Genomic DNA, 22,645 nt, shown 5'->3' on the forward strand with positions numbered 1-22,645 from the left:
ACAACTATTATAATTCAAGCTCCAGGGGATCTGACTCCCTCTTCTGGCCTTTATAGGTACTGCATGCACACGGTATCCAGATATACATGCCAGCAAAACACCCATACACATAAAATGCAAATAAACTTTAGCTGGGTGGTGGTGGCACATTCCTTTAGTCCAAGCACTCAAGAGGCAGAGGCAGTCAGGGCTCTGTGAGTTCAAGGCCAACCTGGTCTACAAAGCGTGTTCCAGAACAGCCAAGGGTAAAACAGAGAAACCCTGTCTCAAAAAAAACAAAAATAAATCAATAAAAAATAAACTAAAAAAAAGACTTATAGTTAAAATACTTGAAATTAAAAAATTAAATGCTGTTATCCTTAAGATCATCACGGTGAAGGATGTCTTTTCTCATCATTTCTATAAAACACTGATCATACTGCAATTTCTAAGTACAAGCAAGGCCACAAGTACTAGTAAGTGACTTAAGCAAGGATGTAGCATATAATCTCAATAAAATCAATTGACAAAGTAATTTTAAAATTATTGTAGAAAAACAAAGGACTTAGAATGGCCAAACCAACTCAAAAAAAGTAAAACAAAGATAGAAGGCTGAAACTAAATTTTTGTGAAGCTATGCTCATCAAAAAGTATGATATTGGCATAGAAATGAACAAAGAGTTGATCAATAAAATAGACATTCAAAATCTGATATTTTGAGTTTCACATTTTTTAAAGTCTTAGCTGGGCATGGTAGTTCATGCTTTTAATTCCAGCATTTCATAGGCAGGAGGATTGCCATGAGTCTGAGGCCAATGTAGACTACATAGTGAATTCCAAGTCAGTCTGAACTATAGTATGAGAACCTGTATCAAATAAAAAAATAAAATAAAATCTTGGTTCCAAAAAACAATACTGTAAAGAGAAAAGACAAATTACAGAGTGGTAGAAAATATTTGCATATTGCATATCCAACAAAAAATTTTGTATCCAGAGGCAAAGGCAACACCTGTCTCAGTGTTATGTTGACAAGTTAATAAATTAACTTAGTGTGGCATTGAACATGTGTGAAGTCCAGAAGTTACATTGTGTTTCATTCTTCAATCACTTCTCTACTTTATTTTTTCTGACAGTGCCTCTCACTGAGCCTGGAACTCACCAATTCAGCTAGACTGGACAGCCAGCAAGCCCCAGGGTCCTCATGTCTCCACCTTCTCATTGTTGGCATGATAGGTATACATCATGTGCCCAGCTTTTACATGGGTTCTGGGAACCTAAACTCAGGTCTGACTTAGCCATCTTCTTAACCCTCTAAGCAATTTAAACATTACTTAAATCAATGGAACAGAAGTAAGATAAAAGTTCATCAACAGAAAACTGTTATAATAAATCTGTTATAAGGAATATTACACAGTGGTTTGAAAATGAAGTCAATCTATATGCACTAACTTGGAACAATGTATAGACAGGTTGTAAAAAGGAAGAGAAAATTATTGGACAATCCCATATATGTGAAAAGAAAATTACGTATTTTCTATGAAAATTTCTGGAATAATACCGCACAGCTAACATCTTTTGTCCTTAGAGACAACCCTGAGAAGGGTAGGATGCGGGGGAACTTTTCATTCTATTCATTCCTACAGTGTTTGAATTCTGATGATAAGAATAAATGTCTAGATTACTTGTGAAACCCAAAAAAGGAATCAACTTTCCTCAAAAAAAAAAAAAAAAAAAGGCAATGATAAAAACTAACTTTCTGATGGCCTTGGCTCATATAATCAAGTAAATGAAATACAATGTACTGAAAAATTTGCCTGAAAACAGATCAAGCTTCCATTTGTTAATACAAACATTGATGGCCTGCCAACACAAAGAACTGGGTTATTGTTCCAGTCGTGCTAACTAGCTTTGTTACATTCCTGTGTTAAATATATTATGACTATGGAATGTGTGAGGACTAGAATAAAGTCTTTTCTATTTCTTCTGAGCACCAAACACTGAGCCTAGTTTAGAGATGGCACCCAGTTAATGGAAGGAAGTAGAAACTACTCAAAAGAGCTGAATGAAACAGATTGAGTAACAGCACTGCCTGACCTTGTCGAAGTGTCTCATTGTTGCCCTCTACTGGCAAAAGGGGATTCCTGCATCCCTTAGTGATCTGAGGGATTTTCCAGGGAAGGGAAAAAAGGCAGTCTCTTAAGGAAAAAAAAAAAAAGTTCTCAACCAAGGACTAAAAAGTCAAGGTTTACGCCTTGGAATGTTGGTAATATGGCACCTAGGTTCTCTTCTGTTTTCAGTCTTGTCCATCATCACATACTCCATACATTTGTAGTCTTATTCATTATGCACTCTTATCACAGGTCCATTTCACCAAAAAACAACAACAACAACAAAAAAAAAGCACCACAACAAACTACATATGACAAAAGATCTACCCAAGTCTTCCCAAAATCATGAAACACTAATAAACTTTTTTAAACCAGCCTGTTGAAGACAAAATACAAACCAAGATTAGAGTGGGGTTTGGGGGACCATCCATAAACCTTGTTCTCCAGATTCATCATCTTTCTGAATCAGCTACTGGAAAGTTTGTGCCACTCTGAAAATATCCAGTAATCCTTTAAATGACTCTTACTAAGGGCAGCAAGGAAAGCCACCCAGGGAGCAGCACTGCAAGCCTCACCTGCACATGTAGGGCATAGGAGCATGTTTTTGTTTCCTGCCTCCTCAGTATCAGTGCATCTTCAAAACAGCCGAAAACTTAGGGAAGCAACTTGATGGTGCAAAGGATGACAGATGTGGTACTTTGTGCTTAGGAATTTGTGGAATCAAAAAAAATGATGCAGGGACAAGCATGGTAACACACATTTGGAATCCCTACACTTGGGAGGCAGAGGCCAGCCTGGTCTACAGAGAGAGATCCAGGATAGGCAGGACTATGTAGAGAGGCCCTTTCTCAAAAAAATTAAAAAGGGCAGGGGAATACTGGTATTATTCAAAGAAATGCTCATATTTCTGCATCTGTGATAGCTACATACTAAATAGAACAACATTCTTTGATTTAGCAGCACAAACAATAAAAACCTTTCCAAAGACTCCTAAGAGTGAAGCACTGTCTAACCCAGAAATGGGGGGGGGGGCAGGAGAGAGGAGTATTAGGCAACTTGATATTCAGGAAGAGCTTTTGTTACAGATTCTAGAAGTATCCATGCATTATTGCACTCTTCTTATAATCCCACCCCTGAACTTCTACATGATACATGCTCTTCAATATGGAAACAGAAGTACTGGTGAAATATGGACAAAATAGGGATACCGGTTGGAAAGCTATAAACACAAGTACCAGGTAGAACACCATTTGGGGTGGGATACCTCAACAGAGTGCAAACCTCAGCCGGATAGCTCCCACCAGCATGGTTTGGTGTCTCAGAGAAATTAGGAAACTAGGAATTATGAAGGATAGGGATACATCAAGCTACTTCCAGCCCCACTCCCCCACAAAGGGGCAAGAAAGCCTAATATCTATTTATATGCAGCTCCCTGGGGATTAAAGTGGTTCTTGCTTTGCTAATGGCTAAAGACAGATCAGTAGCAGTTAGGTCTTTAAGCAGAATATTTTAAAGATCTTATCCTGAGAACACTAGATATAATGAACTTTTGAGTTGTGTGCAGCTTAAAGATGGTCATACAATGTGTAGAAAGATGTGCTTTTCCAAATGTCCCTTATTTCATAATAGTAAATGTCAATGGTTCCTGCTGTCCTACAAAAGCATAGTGTCATCATCAAGAATATGCTGGGAAGGGACATGAAGAGAAAAGAGTTACACTGTATGGTAGGCTCCCAACATGAGTGTCCTATGATAGCTACAATGACAGTACTCATTACAGTCCAAGAGGAATGCAACAGCTTCACTAAGTAGCCCACACAGGTTTCCTCTTACTATCCACTTCCCTGTCCCTCGCCCTGTTCTCCTCACTGGGAAATGGAACACCCTTTAGAGATGTCTCTCTGGCTGCTCCAGAATACAAACTGGCTTTGGGGGGTTTTAACCCACCTCCCTCCACCGCTGACTCTGGTTGTATAAAGCGGTTGAACACAGCGGGCAAGAGGTGCCAGGCTAGCCTGCTGCAAGGCGCAGCAGCAGCACAGCTCGACGTGCGATTTCACTTTCCGTCGTCCATTGGCCTCGCCTGCAGCTAGGGCGCTGGGAACAGCTACGTTTGGCGCGCCTAAAGCCAGGGACTCCCCAGGACCACGCGCGGCCACCCCACAAGCAGAGAACCGAGGACACGAAGGGCAGGGATGAGTCGGCGTCCCTACTCACATAGCGCTGCAGTTTCCTCTCGGGGGGCGACTTGACGAGCCAGCCCGTGCACACGGCGTCGCCCGTGCTCATCGTGGCCGCCACTGCCGCTGCTGCTGCTGCTTCCTCCAGCTGGGCTGGCCGCCTGCAGCAGGAGGAAGTCTAGCTAGGGATGCCGCGGGGCGGGCCCGCTCGCAAAGCGCCGCCCCAAGCGGCCACGCGATGCCCCCACCTCCCGCCCCCCCAGATTTGAGGAAGGGACAGTAGCCAGCCGCTGTTCTGGAGCCTAGAGGGCATCGGGGGCGAAAAACAAGCAGAAAAGTCAAGGAAGCCCCTTTGAGCAATTGCTGTGCCACAAGAGGCTCTGCCTCTGGAGACCCCAAACAGGACGCCCTGCTGCTCTCACCAAGGTGCCTAGAGTGCTATTTTCATAGTCATAGCAAAGGAAGCAAGGAGCCCACCCACGGGAAAGGCAGCATCACAATGAACCTGTTGCCTTCATCACCATCCCTGAAAAGCCATGCCAACAAGGGTTGGTCTGTTGGCCTCAGAGGTTCAAGAACAAAAACCTATGGCCCACATCTGTCATGTATATAGTTCAGAGGGAAGAAAGACTCCTCTTCCACTTGCCTGTTCCACTTGGTTGCTTGCAGAGTACTGTGATTTTTTTATGCTCCTCTTCCAAACATTATTGTGTTCAGTGATGAGCTGCCTGGGCAAAACTGTTTAAATGTTCTAATGAATGCAAATGATAAGAATTCAACAGTAGCACTATCTACATCCTCTTTGATTCTGGGCTTTAAAGGATGAATCTAAAGTTGATTGGGCCAGGTTGTGTGCTGGGTTCTCTAATAACAAAAATAAACAACTAATATTTATTGTGACCTTACTGAGTACCATATGCCAGTCATTGTCATAAGTGCTTCACAGCATCTACACAAACACCTTATAAACTATACTGTTAAGTCAAGTTTGCCCATGCGTAAGATGAGAAACAACGATAATGTCCCCTGTGTAGAACATACACTCAGGAAGTCACTCAGCAGTTAGAGTTAGTTGTCTGCCTCAAGAGTTGTCTGTCTCATCCTTCTAAACAACACTTGCTCTTTGTGAACACACTTTAAAAACTGAAAAGCACCATAATGAAGTTAGAATTAGCATCCAAGATGTAAATAGCAACCACATGATGTTTGCTGGCATCTGGTCAGCTTCCTAATCTGCAATGGTCTTTTCCCCTCGTGTGATGCTTCTCCCTTGGAAATGACACTTAGAAATAAAAAAATTTACAAAACAGTTACTTATCACACCACATTCACAATGTCTAGGGAGAGAGGACTATCTATATGGCAGGGTTTGTTGTCATTGTACAACCAGGGATCAATGGAGAGAAAAGAATTCATTTGAGGTGTTTCAAGTGGGGAGGGATTAACTTCACAAAGGTGGTACTTAGCAAACTCATTGGCAGTACAGGAGCAATGAGATTAAGGAGTGCCACTAGTCAGGGCTTCAAGGCACATCCATAGTGCAAAGCAGAGGCTGAGAGTCTGTTTCTGTCACAAAGCTGGACAACTCATGTCTCAGACCCCATTTCACTCTATCATTGCAACCATCTACCTCCTCTCTGATTTTTCAAGTCTCATACTAGCCTATATAATTAGCCAAACCCAATTCTCATGGAGAAATCTAGGTAAGAGAATGTTAAATATCTTTATTTGGCTTTCTTACCTCTCCAAATATAGAGGGGAAATCTAAGTTGAGGCACATAGAATACTCCTCTTGCTACTTAATACACATACATATTCACTGTACACAAAATTTAAAAAAAAAAAACTATAGAAATAACACATCCAACCAGACAGTGGTGATGCACACCTTTAATCCCAGCACTTAGGAGGCAGAAGCAGGCGGATCTGTGAGTTGGAGGCCAGCCTGGTCTATAGAGTGAGTTCCAGGACAGCCAAGGCTACACAAAGAAACCTTGTCTTGAAAAATCAAAGAAAGAAAGAAAGAAAGAAAGAAAGAAAGAAAGAAAGAAAGAAAGAAAGAACACATTCACACAAAGCAATGCCATTATCTTTCCTACAAACTAAGAAAACACTCGTAAAACAAAAGATCAATGGTTCCATTGTATTGTACGATTACTTAATGTAGCCATGTCTTCGGGATAGTCATTCCTCTACTAGATCAGGTACCACCCCATATTAATAACTTACAAGCTAAGAAAAAAATCATAAAGCCAAGCTTTATGAACTTTTACTTGACGTGCATAAAATATAAACAAAAGGAAGACAGGAAAAGTTGAGGAGAGGGAGAACAGAACTACAATATTCTGTGATTGCTCATGAGACTAATTGGTATGTCTAATTTCTTTCCTCTATTTGCTTTCTAGCCAGGATATCAAAATTCTTTGTCTAGTTCAGTGATTCTCAACTTCCCTAATGCTGTAACTCTTTAATACAGTTCCTCACGTTGTGGTGACCCCCCAACACACCCACACCATAAAATTATTTCCATTGCTATTTCATAACTGTAATTTGGCTACAGTTATGAATCTTAAATGACTGTGTTTTCCAATGGTCTTAGGTGACCCCTGTGAAAGGATTGGTCAACCCCCAAAAGGGTCAGGATCTGCAGGCTAAGAACCTTTCCTTCTGGTAAGTCTAGATCCCCAGTGGTCTTACCTGGATATCTCACTGTCAGGAGATGTCCTGAGGATCCTGTGGATTAAAAAACATAGTCCCTCTGGTCTCCTTGTTTAAATACAACATTTGATAAAAATTTCCACTGATAATCACATAAGTCATTCAGCCAATTAAGTAGGATCCATGGTTGCAAAGTTTCCTGGCATGAAGAATGTCAAATGGCCAGGTGACAGTCTCAGTTTTCAATGTGCCAAAAACCAATGTCTCATCCTTGGAGAAGCATCCCTCCCATTGGAAACCAAGACTTTCTAACCAGAAGAGCTCAAAGTTCTGGTTATGGAAAGAAACACTCAGAGAGTGGTTTGTTATGCGTAATCATAAAAGGAGCTACTGCAGATTGCAGCTCTTAATTCTAGACTCTTACCAATCCTGACCTTGGGGAAACAATGTTGTATGATGGTCACTAATTCAAAGTATTATGATGATTTCCTTGGTGAGAAGTGCTGTTACTTGAAGTATTGCAAATACAAACAGATAGCCAATCCAGTAAGTGGGAGGGCCAGCAGAAATATGGCTTTGAAAATAAATCCATGAAAAAGTAAGTTTCTATTAAACTGAAAACAAATCGCTGCCCTTCCAGTGGATGTGATCCAATTTCTGCTGCCAGGTGCCTGGTTGGTCCCTCCAGAGAACTCAGCTACATTAGGGGAACTCATTGTTGGTCTTGGTTGAGGGAACACTGAGCGATGGAGCATTGACTATGAACCTATCAGTTGTTTTTAGTTTTAGGAGTCTCATTTATGGATGATTCTCAACCTTGTTCACACCTTTGTAAGAAAGAGCAGACTAACCTTGAAAGGGAGTGAATTCAAACAGCAAGTAGATTTTTGGAACTTTTACAGTTTACTTGAAATAGGTCTAGTGAAAATGGGCGGGGTAGCATTGTGTTCATCTCTGGGGTTAGTTTTGTAGTTCATTCAGTATTTTAAATCCTATGACTAGAAGGAGTCATAGAAATGAATGCTTGCTGTTACAGAAGAGTTTCTTTTTTGTTGTTGTTGTTTGGTTTTTTGAGACAGAGTTTCTCTGTGTACCTTTGCGCCTTTTCTAGAACTCACTTTGTAGCCCAGGCTGGCCTCGAACTCACAGAGATCCGCCTGCCTCTACGTCCCAGTGCTGGGATTAAAGGTGTGTGCCACCACCGCCTGGCTACAAAAGAGTTTCTTTATCAATTATGTCAAGAAGGTCATGAAAATGGCTCAGTGGTTAAGAGTATATACTCTTCTTACAGAGGACCTTAGTTCAGTTCCCTGCACTCAACAATCATGGAGTTCACAACTGCCTTTAATTCTAGTTCCAGAGGAACCAGTGCCTTGGGCCTCCATGGGCACCTGAACTTCTACCTACACACCACATTTTTTAAATGGTCATGAGGACTGTGTATCTGACTTATTCACTATGAGAAGAGGGAAAACTTGAAAAGAACATTGCCACAGAATTTTTTTCAGAAGAAAAATTGAAAAATACAAATCATAAACAGACTTGGGGAAAGAGTTACATGTTCTGTATAAAGGCCAATAATAAGGTTGGAAAGCCTGTGCCTTTCTATATCTCCTACCTCTTGCTCATCTTTTATTTGAGTAAATCTATGAAGCATGTGGCTTAAAAGCCTAAAGTGCTAGGATATATGTTTAGATAGGCTAACCCACTCTTTCCTATGTAAACATCTACAAAGTGCTTCTTTGTAAATGAAGGCCATTTCCAAATATCCATCTTAAGTTTGAAACTTGGCTTTTTCTTATTTTGTTTTTATTAAAATTTTATTGCAAATTATACTGTTTCTCATGTCTCATGAGAAAGTTCTAACATCATAATCATTATTGATATACTTACAAATTATAAGAAAATGTCCCAAAGCTAGATCAAATATATCTCAACACATTCTATGAGGCCACTATTACTGTGATACCAAGATCAGAAGGTTTTGAAAAGTTTTGAAAAGGAAATGAAAACTACAACCCAATATGGCTCATGAATATATACACAAAAATCCAAAGCAAAGTAGAAACAGAACTAAAAACAAATACATAAAAATAATTGTATACCATGATCAAGTGTGCTTTATCAAGAAAAGGGTGATTTGTTCAGTAATTAAATACTAATAAACACAATTTTCTAGGCTGAAAGGCAAAAATTGAAAAGCCATGTCCTAATATTAATAAATGCAAAACAAGCATCTGACAGAATCTAATACACTTTCATGACAAAAACTCTCAGTGAACAAAGAACAGAGGAAGAACACCCTTAACTTGTTAAAGCATGTCTACAAAGACCTACGGCTAACACTACACTTCATGAAAAACTGGACGCCTTTAATTCCAGTCAGGAGGCAGAGGCAAGAGAATTTCTGTGAGTTTGAGGCCAGCCTAGTCTACATAATGAGTTCCAGGCCAGACACTGATATAGTGAGACCCTGTCTCAAAAAAGAACACACACAACACACACACACACACACACACACACACGTAGCATGAATCTTAAAAGGTCTTATTAATAAAATCAAACCTGAGGCCAGTTATTGGGGTGAATGCTGGAAGATCAGAGAAGCAAAACAAGCCACAGCTTCCTCACCTTGCCAGTTCCTCAGCTGATCCTGTTTCCTCAGACTGGAAGCCTTTGAGTCCTCATCCAAATGGATCTCAGCTGAACTGCTTCTTGAAAGCCTGAATGCTTAACCAGCCAAATGCTTCTAGTTTCTGGTCCTCACGCCTTACATATCTTTCTGCTTTCTGCTATCACTCCCTGGGATTAAAGGCTCACTTTCTGGGATTAAAGGCGTGTGTCACCATGCCTGGCTGTTTCCAATGTGGCCTTGAACTCACAGGGATCCAGAGGGATTTCTGCCTCTGGAATGCTAGGATTAAAGGCGTGTGCTACCACTGCCTAACCTCTATGTTTAATATTGTGGCTGTTCTCTTCTCTGACCCCAGATAAGTTTATTAGAATGCACAATATTTTGGGGAACACAATACCACCACCACCACACACACACACACACACACACATACACACACACACACACACATACACACACACACACACACACACACACACACGGATGGGGAAATCACTTGGTTATTAAGAGCACTTGCTGCTCTTGCAGAGGACTAGGGTTCAATTCCCAGCACCCACATAATAGCTCACAAACATCTGTATCTCTAGTTCCAGGGGATCTGATGCCCTCTTCTGATTTTGGATGGTATTGAGCACTCATGTGGTACACAAACATATATGCAGGGAAAATACTCATATGCATAAAAATAAATAAATCTTTAAAAATTAAAAAAAAAAGCAAGAAATAAATCCTAGACATAAAATATAAAGCTATAAAAATTTCAGAAGACAGCAGGAGAATATCTTTGGGACCTGGGACTTAATAAACTCTTAGACATATAATTATAAAAACAATAATAAACTGCACTTGATTGAAATTTAAACCTTTGCTCTAAAAAAACCACATTGTTAAGAATATAATAACACAGCCGGGCGTTGGTGGCGCACGCCTTTAATCCCAGCACTCGGGAGGCAGAGCCAGGAGGATCTCTGTGAGTTCGAGGCCAGCCTGGGCTACCAAGTGAGTTCCAGGAAAAGGCGCAAAGCTACACAGAGAAACCCTGTCTCGAAAAACCAAAAAAAAAAAAAAAAAAAAAAAAAAAAAGAATATAATAACACATGCTACATACTGGGAAAAAACTTTAAAATTATACAATCTAACAAAAAACTATGAAGAGAGCCAGACAATAGTGGTCATGCTTATAATCACAGCATGTGGGAGGCTGAGACAAGAAAATTGGCATAAGTTCAAGGCCAATGAATGGCTATGGGCTACATAGTGAATATTAGGCCAGCCTAGGTTACAAAATGAGACTGTCTCAAAATAAAATAAAATAAAATAAAATAAAATAAAATAAAATAAAATAAAATAAAAATAAAAAAGACCATTGGAGAAAGAGGTACTAAAACTCAACAGAAAAGAACAAACAAAACTCTAATAACCCAATTAGAAAATAAAGACATAAAGAAAGATGTCACTAAAGAGAACAACGAATAAACACATGGAAATGAACATGGAAAATAAATACATGGAAAGATGTTTGACATGGCTCTGTTAGTGAAGTGTATATTAAATCACAACCTATCAGAATAGCTAAAGTAAAAAATTCATCTGCATCACCACAATGATTTTCTTTTTTTTTCCTAAAGATTTATTTATTATGTATACAGAGTTCTGCCTGCATGTTTGCCTGCAGGCCAGAAGAGGGGCACAAAATCTCATTACTGATGGTTATGAGCCACCATATGGTTGCTGAGAATTGAACTCAGGACCTCTGGAAGACCAGCCAGTGCTCTTAAGCACTGAGCCACCTCTCCAGCCCCTCCCCCACAATGATTTTCTACCTATAGAATAAGGTCATCACAGCAGAAAAATACAAGTGGAAACATCTAGAAGTTCTTCTCATCAAAGTATAAATGATGGCCTTATTAAGCACTCCATTTTGGCCTCCACATCTTGGCAAATGTGTCAGTTTTGAGTTGAGAATCCAAAATTCTTTGACACTTTCCTCCACTGAGTGATGGGGGTGGCGGGGGGGGGGGGGGGGCAGGGAGAGTCAGTATAACCTGGACAGGCTTTTGTCTGTTTCAACCATAGCATACTGAAAACATGATGCTATGAGACTTCCCAGGCTGAGTCACAAAAGGTGATGCAATTTTATTCTTCTAACACTCAGTTTTCAAACCTCGAACTACAAAGTAAAAAATCAGACTACTATATGGTCATCCCATGGTAACAAGTCCAAAGTACATGGAAAGTCCTACAAAGTGGGTGCTTCATTACTAGAACCCAGACTTCCAGCTACCCTGTGCAGACAACAAGACATGTTAGGGCTGAAACTTACAGAAGATGATAGCTTATAACTATTCTATCACTGCTAACCCTCAAGTCATCTCAGGCCAAGGCCTCAAACATGGATCAAGAGGAACCATTTCCATTGTACCACTGCCTGAATTTGTAGCATGAAGAACTCTTCAGCCCAATGAAATGGTTTCTTAACGTTTCTAAATTTTGTAATGGTTTCTTATGCAGCAGTGGTAACCTAAACTAAGGACATAAATAGTTTCAGATTGCTGTAAGTTGTGATATCTCAATCTTCCTCTTTCTTGTTTATAAATAGATGATACAGATACAAAATAGTCTTTTGTATCTATAAGGAATTGATTCTAGAACCTACTCACATCCCCCTGTGTATTTAAACAATCTCTGGATCACTTATAATACCTAAAACAACATAAAGTTCATGTAAATAGTTGTTATACTATACTTTTTAAAGAATAATGACAAGAAAACAAGATCTATACATGGTCAGTAAAGACACAATATTGTCTCAATTATCTTTTAGTCTTCAGATGTGGAATCAATAGATAATGAAGGCCAACTCTATATATCATATTCAGTCTTCAAATCTATCCTTTTTTGAATCCATTGACCCAAATTCCACTTTTCTAAATAAACTTCATTTTTGGTTAAGAGACCAGGTGCTGGGGAGCTGTCTCAGTGGGTGAGAGTGCTTGTTCTGCAAGCTCAAGGATCTGAGTAAAAATCCCCAGTACTCTTGTAAAAAGCCACACATGCTGTGGATATTGCTCTGTATAAATAAAACACTGGTTGGCCAGTAGCCAGGCAGGAAGTATAGGCAGGACAAGGAGAGAAAAGAATTCTGGGAAGTGGAAGGCTGAGGCAGAGAGATGCTGCCAGCCGCCACCATGAGAAGATGTTAAGATACCGGTAAGCCACGAGCCTACGTGGCAACTTATAGATTAATAGAAATGGGTTGATTTAAGATATAAGAACAGTTAGCAAGAAGCCTGCCACGGCCATATAGTTTATAAAGAAATATAAGTCTCTGTGTGTTTACTTGGTGGGGTCTGAGCGGTTGTGGGACTGGCGGAAAGAGAGCTTTGTCCTGACAGTGGTCCAAAACAGGACTTGGGAAAACTCTAGCAACACACACATGCATGTGTGGGATGGCACAGAGATGGGTGACTGTAGATGTAACCAACCGTCTTATTAAATAAGAAACACAGAGCCGATTCAGAGAAGAAAGCCAAGAGGTCAGAACTAAGAGCCTTACCCTTCCTGCTTCAGCTATCCTGCTTCAGCCAAGAGAGCTCTCCGAAAAAAAGGGGCCTACTTCCTGTGTGTATGTCTTTATATAGTCTAGCTGTTCTGCCTTCTCATTGGTTGTAAACCTAAACACGTGACTGCCTTGTCACTGCCTGTATGTACCGCCCTCCAGGTCCTTAAAGGCGTGCGCCACCACCGCCACGCACTTGCTATGGCTCTATAACTCTGACCCCCAGGCAACTTTATTTATTAACATACAATTAAAATCACATTTCAGTACAAGTAAAATACCACCACAGGTGAGAAATTTCTGGCCAACCAGCTTAGTTGAAATGGTGTGCTTCTGATTCAGTGAGAGACCCTATCTCAAAGCAGTAAGGTAAAAAGTGATAGAAGAAGATATCTGATGTTCTGTTCTGGTCTCTCCATGCATACTCGTGAGTGAATGCACCCTCATACTTACATGCATGCACCACACACGAAAGAGCACAGTGGAGCTTGAAAATTCCTGTTGCCTAATGATCTCATAAAGCAATGAGTTAACCATGTTTCTGTGGTGATGTTGGCATTAACAGGCATACATCATGGCCAGAGGCATAGAAGTATATAACACAGATAATTACATATAATATATACTTGATAATAAAGGACTTATTGGATCATATATTTACTGTATTATACTCTTAACTGCTGAGGAATGTCTTTCTGTATGCTGTGAATATGTGTTGCTCTGATTGGTTGATAAATAAAGCTGCATTGGCCTATGGCAGGGCAGGATGGAGCCAGGTGGGAAAATCCAAGAGACATAGTGAGAGAAGGAGAGTGGGGCAGATGCTGTGAGCCACCAGCAGGAGAAGCAAGATGTGAAAATACCAGTAAGCCACGGCTATGTGGCAAAGTATAGATTTATAGAAATGGGTTAATTTAAGGTGTAAGAGCTAGCTAGTGAAAAGCCTGAGCTATCAGGCAATATAGTTTAAAAATAATATAAGCCTCTGTATCTTTATTTGGGACCAAGTGGCTGCAGGACGCAGGTGGGAGAGATTTGTCCCAACTGGGCAGGAACAGAGAAATCTTCTAGCTAAATTTGGCTGTGTAGCAGGGTCCTTGCTGTTGTTCCCTTTGGGGGCGGGGGCCAAGTAGGCACAGAGTCAAACCACACAGACTTAGGGAGAATGTCGAAACAACAAGCTCAGTTTATTCAGGAAGAGGCAAGCCTTATATACCCTCCGCCTCACCCTGGGGGAAGGTCTGATGAGTATGCATCAGCTGGTGTGACATGGCTGCCTCTCATTGATCCAGGTCATCTCCAGATCATGTTTCAGCTGCTGTTGCTAAGACCCTTAGGCAGACCCAGACTGGCTCTCAGAAAGTATCTTTTTTACTTGTTTGGGCCTTCTGGCCCTCAAGCCTGTTAGGGATGAGTCATCCTACATGGCTGCCCAATGTGTTGGCTTGACTTTCCACCTAAAACTTAAGAGAACTTAAAAAAAGATTCTAAAACCGAGTTTAAAACAGCTTCCTAGTGTGTCTCTCAGGCCAACCATGGACTATGGACTTGAGCTACAGTATGGCAGATTTGCAGAGTGTGGGCTTGACCTGCAACATGGTGGATTCCCGACATGGTACACAGAGGCATCTCCAAGCTGCACAGTACGCTGTTTGGTGGATTTAGCTTTTGCTAGTACAGACAAAGGGAAAAAAAAAAGGTTTCTGAGCTACATCCTGCTGGATGGAGGCATGGACCCACTGCCTCCCAGAGTCAGGGGAGAGCATGGCTCCCAAAGGTAGAGGTGCATTACCTCTGCAATGTTGAAAAGCTAAAATGGGCAGAGTCAGCAGTCAAGGCTTCTGCTTCAGTACTAGCCACTGCAGTTTAAAGCAATAGATTTACAATAAGGCAGATTCAGATGAAATAAGACTTTAAATGGTCTACAGTGTGTGTAAAAATGTATGTAAGCTTGGAAGAGAGAAGAAAATGAATATAGACAGTTATATAAAGAAATAGTTTTAAAAAATAAAGTCTTTATAGAGACAGTAAAGGTAATATAAAAAATAAGCCATGTAAAGATGGACATTACACAGAGAATCTGGATTGTGTCATCTTTGGGGTTTTTAACTGCAGAAAGACATTTGATTGTAAAGGCTGCTGAGTTAAATCAATATATATATTTTAAAGGTAGCTTGACTTCAAAATTTGTGTCTAAGGATATGTTGCTTTGGAAAAGAGGTTCTGCTTTTGTTTCCTCAGAAGATGAGAACCTATGGATTGCTTCCAAGCTATGACGGTTTGATCAAGGAAGATCCCCTGAGAGGTCTCCAGATGTTCCAACTTCCAGATCAGCTTCAAGGCAACTGGCTCAGACAATGCAGCCTCATAGACTACTCCTGTCAGGACTTGACCATAATTCTTTTTTTTTTTTTTTAAGATTTATTTACTCAGAAGAGGGCATCAGATCTCATTACAGATGGTTGTGAGCCACCATATGGGTGCTGGGAACTGAACTCAGGACCTCTGAAAGAGCAGCCAATGTTCTTAACCTCTGAGCCATCTCTCCAGCCCCCGACCATAATTCTTAATTTTCTCAGGATCCATATAAGATTGCCAGTGCCCCCATCGAGCAAGAAGTGGTATGAGAAGCTACACCCAAATTCCCAAAATATTGTTTAAACATGTTTATTTTTATTGAAAGGGGGTTGATTATAAATGCAATCTCTTTCTAAAGAAGAAAAGGTGATAGTGTAGATATGATAGAATAAAAGGGTAGGTTATTGAACCTACTTTTAAAGAGCAACAACTTGTTTAAAATGTTTTACATTGCTATAGATTTTAGTTTATTACAAATTTAAAGTTAATTTTGTTATACTGTATGTATATTTCTACTCTTGTTTAAGGTATTATGTTTGTGTAGCTCACTTGAAGTTATAATGTATAATTAAGAAATACAGATTAATAGTTAGTCATCTATGATCGTCAAACTTATAGTCATGTTTGTTAAGTTTTCTAGGTATACATAGATGTATTTCAGTTAGGTAGGTAATCTTTAAACACTTCAAAGACCTACAGAATATGGCATTTAAAATGTTTTAAAAACTTAGGCTTTCTGGACAGGGAGACATGTCTGCTCCTGGCAGCACTGATTTACTTCAGAGAGGAGGATGGGCATCAAAGACACTCCATAAGGAGTTTATCTTCTTCTTGGCAAAAATAGCCATTTGGGCAAGAAACTGTTCTTGCCTGGACTACTTGGAAAAAAAATGTTGTATAAAATGGACATGCAGGACCCATAAAAAGGTGACCACTAATCTTTGCAAGACGAGATGGTCCTTCAGGTTCCTGCTTCACAGAGGAGACTGCCAGACATTCTACAGGACACAAAGAAAAATAACTGAGAGACTCTAGGCATATAGGCTGAAGATGGATTCCCCAGTGTTGCAGAGGAACTTTGGGTGACTGTCCAGGCAGCCAGCTGTCTCTGTCATTTCCAGAATTTTGGAATTTGCTTACAATGCATTTCCTGTTTACTTAGGTAATATTATATCCTTCTGAGGTCTTTGATGTAGTTGAAGACTAGATATTTCTAATTATAATTTTCCTTGGTTATGATAAAAAATAAATTAGATATGAAACTCTAGACTCACAAATATAGGATAGAATATTATCTTTAATTTTGCCAAATACAAATAGACTGATATTGTAACTGTAATTCTTGCTTGATAACTGTTTTGTTTTATGTAACTTTAGTATGTTAAAGTTAAAACCTTCCTTTTTGATTAGACAGAAAAGGGGAAGTGTTGTGGGATACCGTTTTGTATGCTGTGAATATATGTTGCTCTGATTGGTTGATAAATAAAACGCTGATTGTCCAGTAGCCAGGCAGGAAGTACAGCAGGGTGAGGAGATGAGGAGAATTCTGGGAAGAGGAAGGGCTGAGTCAGGAGTCACCAGCCAGACACAGAGAGAGCAAGATGTCAAGGCAGAACTGAGAAAAAGTAACAAGCCACATGGCTAAACATAGTTAAAAATTATGGGTTAATTTAAGTGTAAGAGCTAGTCAGTAATAAGCCTGAGCTAATGGCCAAGCAGTTATAATTAATATGAGCTTCTGAGTGATTATTTTATAAGTGGGTCATGGGACTGCGGGGGCCTGGTGGGACCAGAGAAACTTTCCTACTACATTTAACATTATTTTAGAGTGTATACATATTCATTTAAAAAGCTCACTATAGAATTCATTCATCTTAGCTGGGCAGTAGTGGCACATGCCTTTAATCTCAACACGCAGGAGGCAAAGGCAAGCCAATCTCTGTGAGTTTGAGGCTAGCCTGGTCTATAGAGCTAGTTTTAGGTCAGCCAGGGATACACAGAGAAACCCTGTCTTGAAAGACAAACAAATAAAAAAAAATTATTCATCTTGTGATTGCATCAGGAGACCACACTATAACTGACTATACTTCCTAGGTTTAGGCTTGTGTAAGTGCATTTTGTGAAGTTTGTCTAACAATGAAATCACCTAATGGTGAATTTTTAAAGAAACTGTCCCATCAATAAGTGATGATACATGGCAGCATTTCTTACTAGTAAAGCATTTAGTGCCAGAAGCAGTCATCCATGTTCAGTGATGATTTTTCAGATAACTGTGGGAATATTGTTTTGGAAACTGGCCAGATTGTGGTGAAGACAGTGTGTTGAAATACAGTCTGGGATGGGACTCTAATAGCCTGAAGTATATATTAGCAAAACACTTTCTTAAGTCAATGTTTATTGTCATCTGAACTCCACTGTCCCCTTCAGGTAAAGGTCTGGGATAATCAGAATGGCTGTCATCAAAAACATAAATGACAAAAAATGCCGGTAATGACCCGGGGAAAGAAGAACCCTTATTTACCACTGGTAGGAATATAAACCAGTTTCACAACTATGGAGATCAAAAAACTAAAACTAGAACTATCATATAATTCAACTATACCACTCTTGGGGATATAACTCAAAGAATCTAAGTCATAGCCGGGTAGTGATGGCACAGGCCTTTAATCCCAGCACTTGGGAGGCAGAGGCAGGCAGATCTCTGAGTTTGAGGCCAACCTGGTTTACACAGCGAGTTCCAGGACAGCTAAGGCTACTTGCTACACAAAGAAATTCTATCTTGAAAAAAAAACCAAAATAAATAAATAGAAAACTATCTAAGCATACTCATGTTTATTGTAGCAATATTCATAAAAGTCAAGTTATAGAATCAGCCTATATGTTCACCAACAGATGAATAGATAAAAAGTGATATACACACACGTGCTCAATGGAATTTTGCTGTGGGATGGTCTGTATGTCAAATGTGTTGCTGATTGGTCAGTAAATAAATCACTGATTGGCCATTGGCTAGGCAGGAAGTATAGGCGGGACTAACAGAGAAGAGAATTGAGGGAACAGGAAGGGAAGAGAGAGACGGCCTGGAGCCGCCGCCAGGAGAAGGAAGATGTAAGGTACCGGTAAGCCATGAGCCACGTGGCAAAGTAAAGATTAATAGAAATGGGCTAAATATAAGAGTAAGAACTAGACAATGACAGGCCTGAGCTAATGGCCAAGCAGTTTAAATAATGTAAGAGTCTGTGTGTTTATTTTACAAGTGGGCTCTGGGACTGGCGGGACTTGGTGGCGGGAGCTGGAGAGAAATTCTCTAGCAACAAATGGCGTCCAACGTGGTGGCAAGAGTTTCCACCTAAAAACTTAGAAAAAAGATTCTAAAACGGACCTAAAAACAGCTTCCTAATTGTCTCTCTCAAATAAGCGGCAGCTGCCGGTTTGAGCTACTGGCGGGTTCCTAGTGTGCACTCTCGACCTGCAATATGGTAGGAATGAGGCCTCTGCAAGTAGCACATTAAACTGTATGATGGATTTAGCCTTTGCTAGTACAAAACAAAAAAAGAGGTTTCTGGGCTACACGCTACTTTGGTAAAAGTGTAGACCCACTATTTCTGAGAGTTACGGCTCCCAGAGCTGGCGGAAAGCGGACTACCGCCATGTTGGGAAGCTGAAGTGGGCGGAGCCAGCAGCCACTGCGCCGTTTCAGGCTTAGAAGGCTGCAGTTTAAAAGGAATAGGCTCAAGCTAATATAAAAAAATAAGCCACGTAAAGATGACTACCACACAGAGAATCTGGATTATGTTCTCTTTGATATTCGTAACTGCAGAAAAACATTTGATTGTAAAAGCTGTTGAGTTATGCCAAAATGTATATTTTAAAGGTACCTTGACTTCAAAATTTGGATATAAGGATATGTTGCTTTGGAAAAGAGTCTCTGCTTTTGTTTCCACAGAAAGCCAGAGACTATGGATTTGTTCCAGATTAAGATACATCAGGTTTGACCAGCCAAGACCCCCTGAAAGGTCTCCAATGACACCATGGCCCAGATGACTCAACATCCAGAATGGTTTCAAGGCAACTGGCTCAGACGATACAGCCTCATGGACTACTCCATGATCCTAAAATTTTCTTTATGTCCCCATAAGATACAGCGCCCCCCTCCAGCAGGAAGTAGTAAGAGAAGCTACGCCCAAATTCCCAAATATACCAAGCTGGCTTTAGAGATGGAATTGGCTCACTCCCCCTCTAAACCCAGACATATTGCTCAAAAAAAAAAATGGTTAAGAGATTCTTATGTCCCAAATCAGAAGAGCCCTCTGGTGTGGGACAGACAAAAACCAATATTTTTATTTAAAGCAGGTTGATTATAAATACAATCTCTTTCTAAAGAAAAAAAGGGGATAGTTTAGATATGATAGGATGAAAGGGTAGATTAATGAACCTACTTTTAAAGAGTAACAACTTGTTTAAAATGTTTTACATTGCTATAGATTTTAGTTTATTGATACAAGTTTAAACTTAATTTTGTTATACTGTATATATATTTCTATTCTTGTTTGAGGTATTATGTTTATGTAACTCATTTAAAATTGTAATGGATAATTAAAAAATAGATTAATAGTTAGTCATCTATGATAATAATTGTAGCCATGTTAATTAAGTCTTCTAGGTATACATAGTTATATTTCAGATAGATAGGTAGTCTTCAAACACTTCAAAGACCTACAGAATATGGCATTTAAAATGTTTTAAAAATTTAGACTTTCTGGACAGTGAGACATGTCTGCTCCTGACAGCACCGATTTACTTCAGAGAGGAGGATGGGCATCGAAGACACTCCATACGGAGTTTATCTTCACCTTGACAAAAATAGCCATTTGGGCAAGAAACTGTTCTTGCCTGGACTGCCTGATCAACTGGACATGCAGGACCCATACAAAGGTGACCACTGAACTTTGCTTGACAAAATGGTCCTTCAGGTTCCTGCTTTGCAGAGAAAACTGCCAGACATTCTACAGGACACAGAGAAAAATGAATAAGAGACTCTAGGCCTGTGGGCTAAAGACAGATGCCCCAACTTTACAAGAGAACTTTGAATGACTGTCCAGGCTGCCAGCTGTCTCTGTCTACCCTACAAGACTCCTAAAAGTTGCTTATATCCTTCTCCATTTCTCAGGTAGTAATATATCCTTCTGAGGTCTTTGATGTGGTTAAAGACTAGATACTTACAATTTTCCTTAGTTATAATAAAAGATAAGTTAGATATAAAACCTTAAACTTACAAATAGAAGATAGATAGGATCTCTTCTTTAATATTGTAACTGTAATTCTTGCTTGATAATTGTTTTGTTATATGTAATTTTACTATGTTAAAGTTAAAACCTTCCTTTTTAAGAAAAGAAAAGGGGAAGTGCTGTGGGATGGTCTGTATGTCAAATGTGTTGCTGATTGGTCAGTAAATAAATCACTGATTGGCCATTGGCTAGGCAGGAAGTATAGGCGGGACTAACAGAGAAGAGAATTGAGGGAACAGGAAGGGAAGAGAGAGACGGCCTGGAGCCACCGCCAGGAGAAGGAAGATGTAAGGTACCGGTAAGCCATGAGCCACGTGGCAAAGTAAAGATTAATAGAAATGGGCTAAATATAAGAGTAAGAACTAGACAATGACAGGCCTGAGCTAATGGCCAAGCAGTTTAAATAATGTAAGAGTCTGTGTGTTTATTTTACAAGTGGGCTCTGGGACTGGCGGGACTTGGTGGCGGGAGCTGGAGAGAAATTCTCTAGCAACAGAATTTTACTCAGACATACAGAATAATGAAATGGAATTGAGGCATTTGCAGAAAAATCGATACAACTGGAGAGCATCATGAGAAACTAGAAATTAGACAGACACCTTTGTTGGCACACAGACAAGGGGAGGGGCCATGGCTAGGCAATAAAGGTGCAGAATTTCCAAAATGGCCTATTTTCTTCCTCACCTTCCTGACTTGAGACAAAGGCCTGGCAGTTTAAAACTAATGCCTTGTAAGCTTTTGTCTCCCACCAGCAGGCCCCCTGCTGATGGACTGGTTCAACAAGTTCAAGACCTGACCAGGTTATGTTACACAACAGTTGTGGGCCAATGAGCCATCCTATATTTCTTCAAACTGACCAACCCTAAGTTAGGGAAGGAACACTCTTCAGAGATTTTAAAACTAAATTATAAAAAGTAAATAAAATATAGAACTTAAAAATTTGTTAAAAGCTGAACATGGTCATGCACTGCTAGTACTTGGAAACTGAGGTAAGAGGTTTGTCCCAATAGTCCCCCTTATATTTTCATGCCATGTAAAGTGAGTTTCAGGACAAACAGGGATACACACAGAGAAACTCTGTCTTTTTTTTTTTTCCAGAGCTGAGGACCGAACCCAGGGCCTTGCGCTTGCTAGGCAAGCGCTCTACCACTGAGCTAAATCCCCAACCCCGAAACTCTGCCTTGAAAAACAAAACAAAACAAAACAATAAAACAAAAAAGAAAGAAAATGTCTGTGCACAGAGAACATTTATATAATTGAAATGTCAAGGTTTTTGACCAACAGGAATAAAAAGATAATTTTAAGTCAGCTGACATATTATTGTAATATAGATGCTAAAGTTGAGGAGATGCTTAGAGGAAGAAGCCTATCATACAGATTTTATGTTTGAAACAAAGTGTCACTGAGTAGTCAAGGCTGATCTCAAATTTGAAACACATTATTTTGTATGTTAACTAAATTATAAAAATAAAATATAGAACTTAAAAATTTGTTAAAAACTGAACATGGTCATGCACTGCTAGTACTTAGAAACTGAGGTAGGAGGGTTGCTTCAAGTTTGAGATCAGACTTGATTACTCAATGACACTTTGTTTCAAACATAAAATCTAGACTACACACAAGATAAAATGTGGTATTTGTTTATAAAACTCAGTGAATTCTTACTATTGTTTTCAAACACAAGTTTTTCTCCTGCAGCGTCTAGCTCGCTAAATTGGTCCTGGGGCAATGTAGGGGTTAACTCTTTTGCTACAGATGGAAACTGTGGCTGAGATTGTCTACCTGAAGGGAATGAGCTTTCCCTTCCTTGCTCCCTCCCTCACTCACTCATTCAAGAAAGGAGCTACCATCAGTTAGTCAAAACAACGGAGGCTCAATAG

At 39.9% G+C, this 22,645-nt stretch overlaps 1 protein-coding gene across 3 annotated transcripts in view; it reads right to left on the reverse strand.

The window, feature by feature from the left end:
• The window catches only part of Gab3 (GRB2 associated binding protein 3), a 97,162-nt gene extending 92,739 nt beyond the window's left edge, over window positions 1–4,423 (reverse strand). For all 3 annotated transcript variants that reach the window (XM_059251245.1, XM_059251243.1, XM_059251244.1), the window contains exon 1: window positions 4,305–4,423. In XM_059251245.1, coding sequence (XP_059107228.1) covers window positions 4,305–4,376 — 72 coding nt within the window. In that variant the 5' untranslated portion in view covers window positions 4,377–4,423. The remainder of the gene's footprint in view (window positions 1–4,304) is intronic.
• Window positions 4,424–22,645: the final 18,222 nt, after the last annotated feature.

Source organism: Peromyscus eremicus, chromosome X, assembly GCF_949786415.1.
Source record: "Peromyscus eremicus chromosome X, PerEre_H2_v1, whole genome shotgun sequence".
Taxonomy (NCBI): domain Eukaryota; kingdom Metazoa; phylum Chordata; class Mammalia; order Rodentia; family Cricetidae; genus Peromyscus; species Peromyscus eremicus.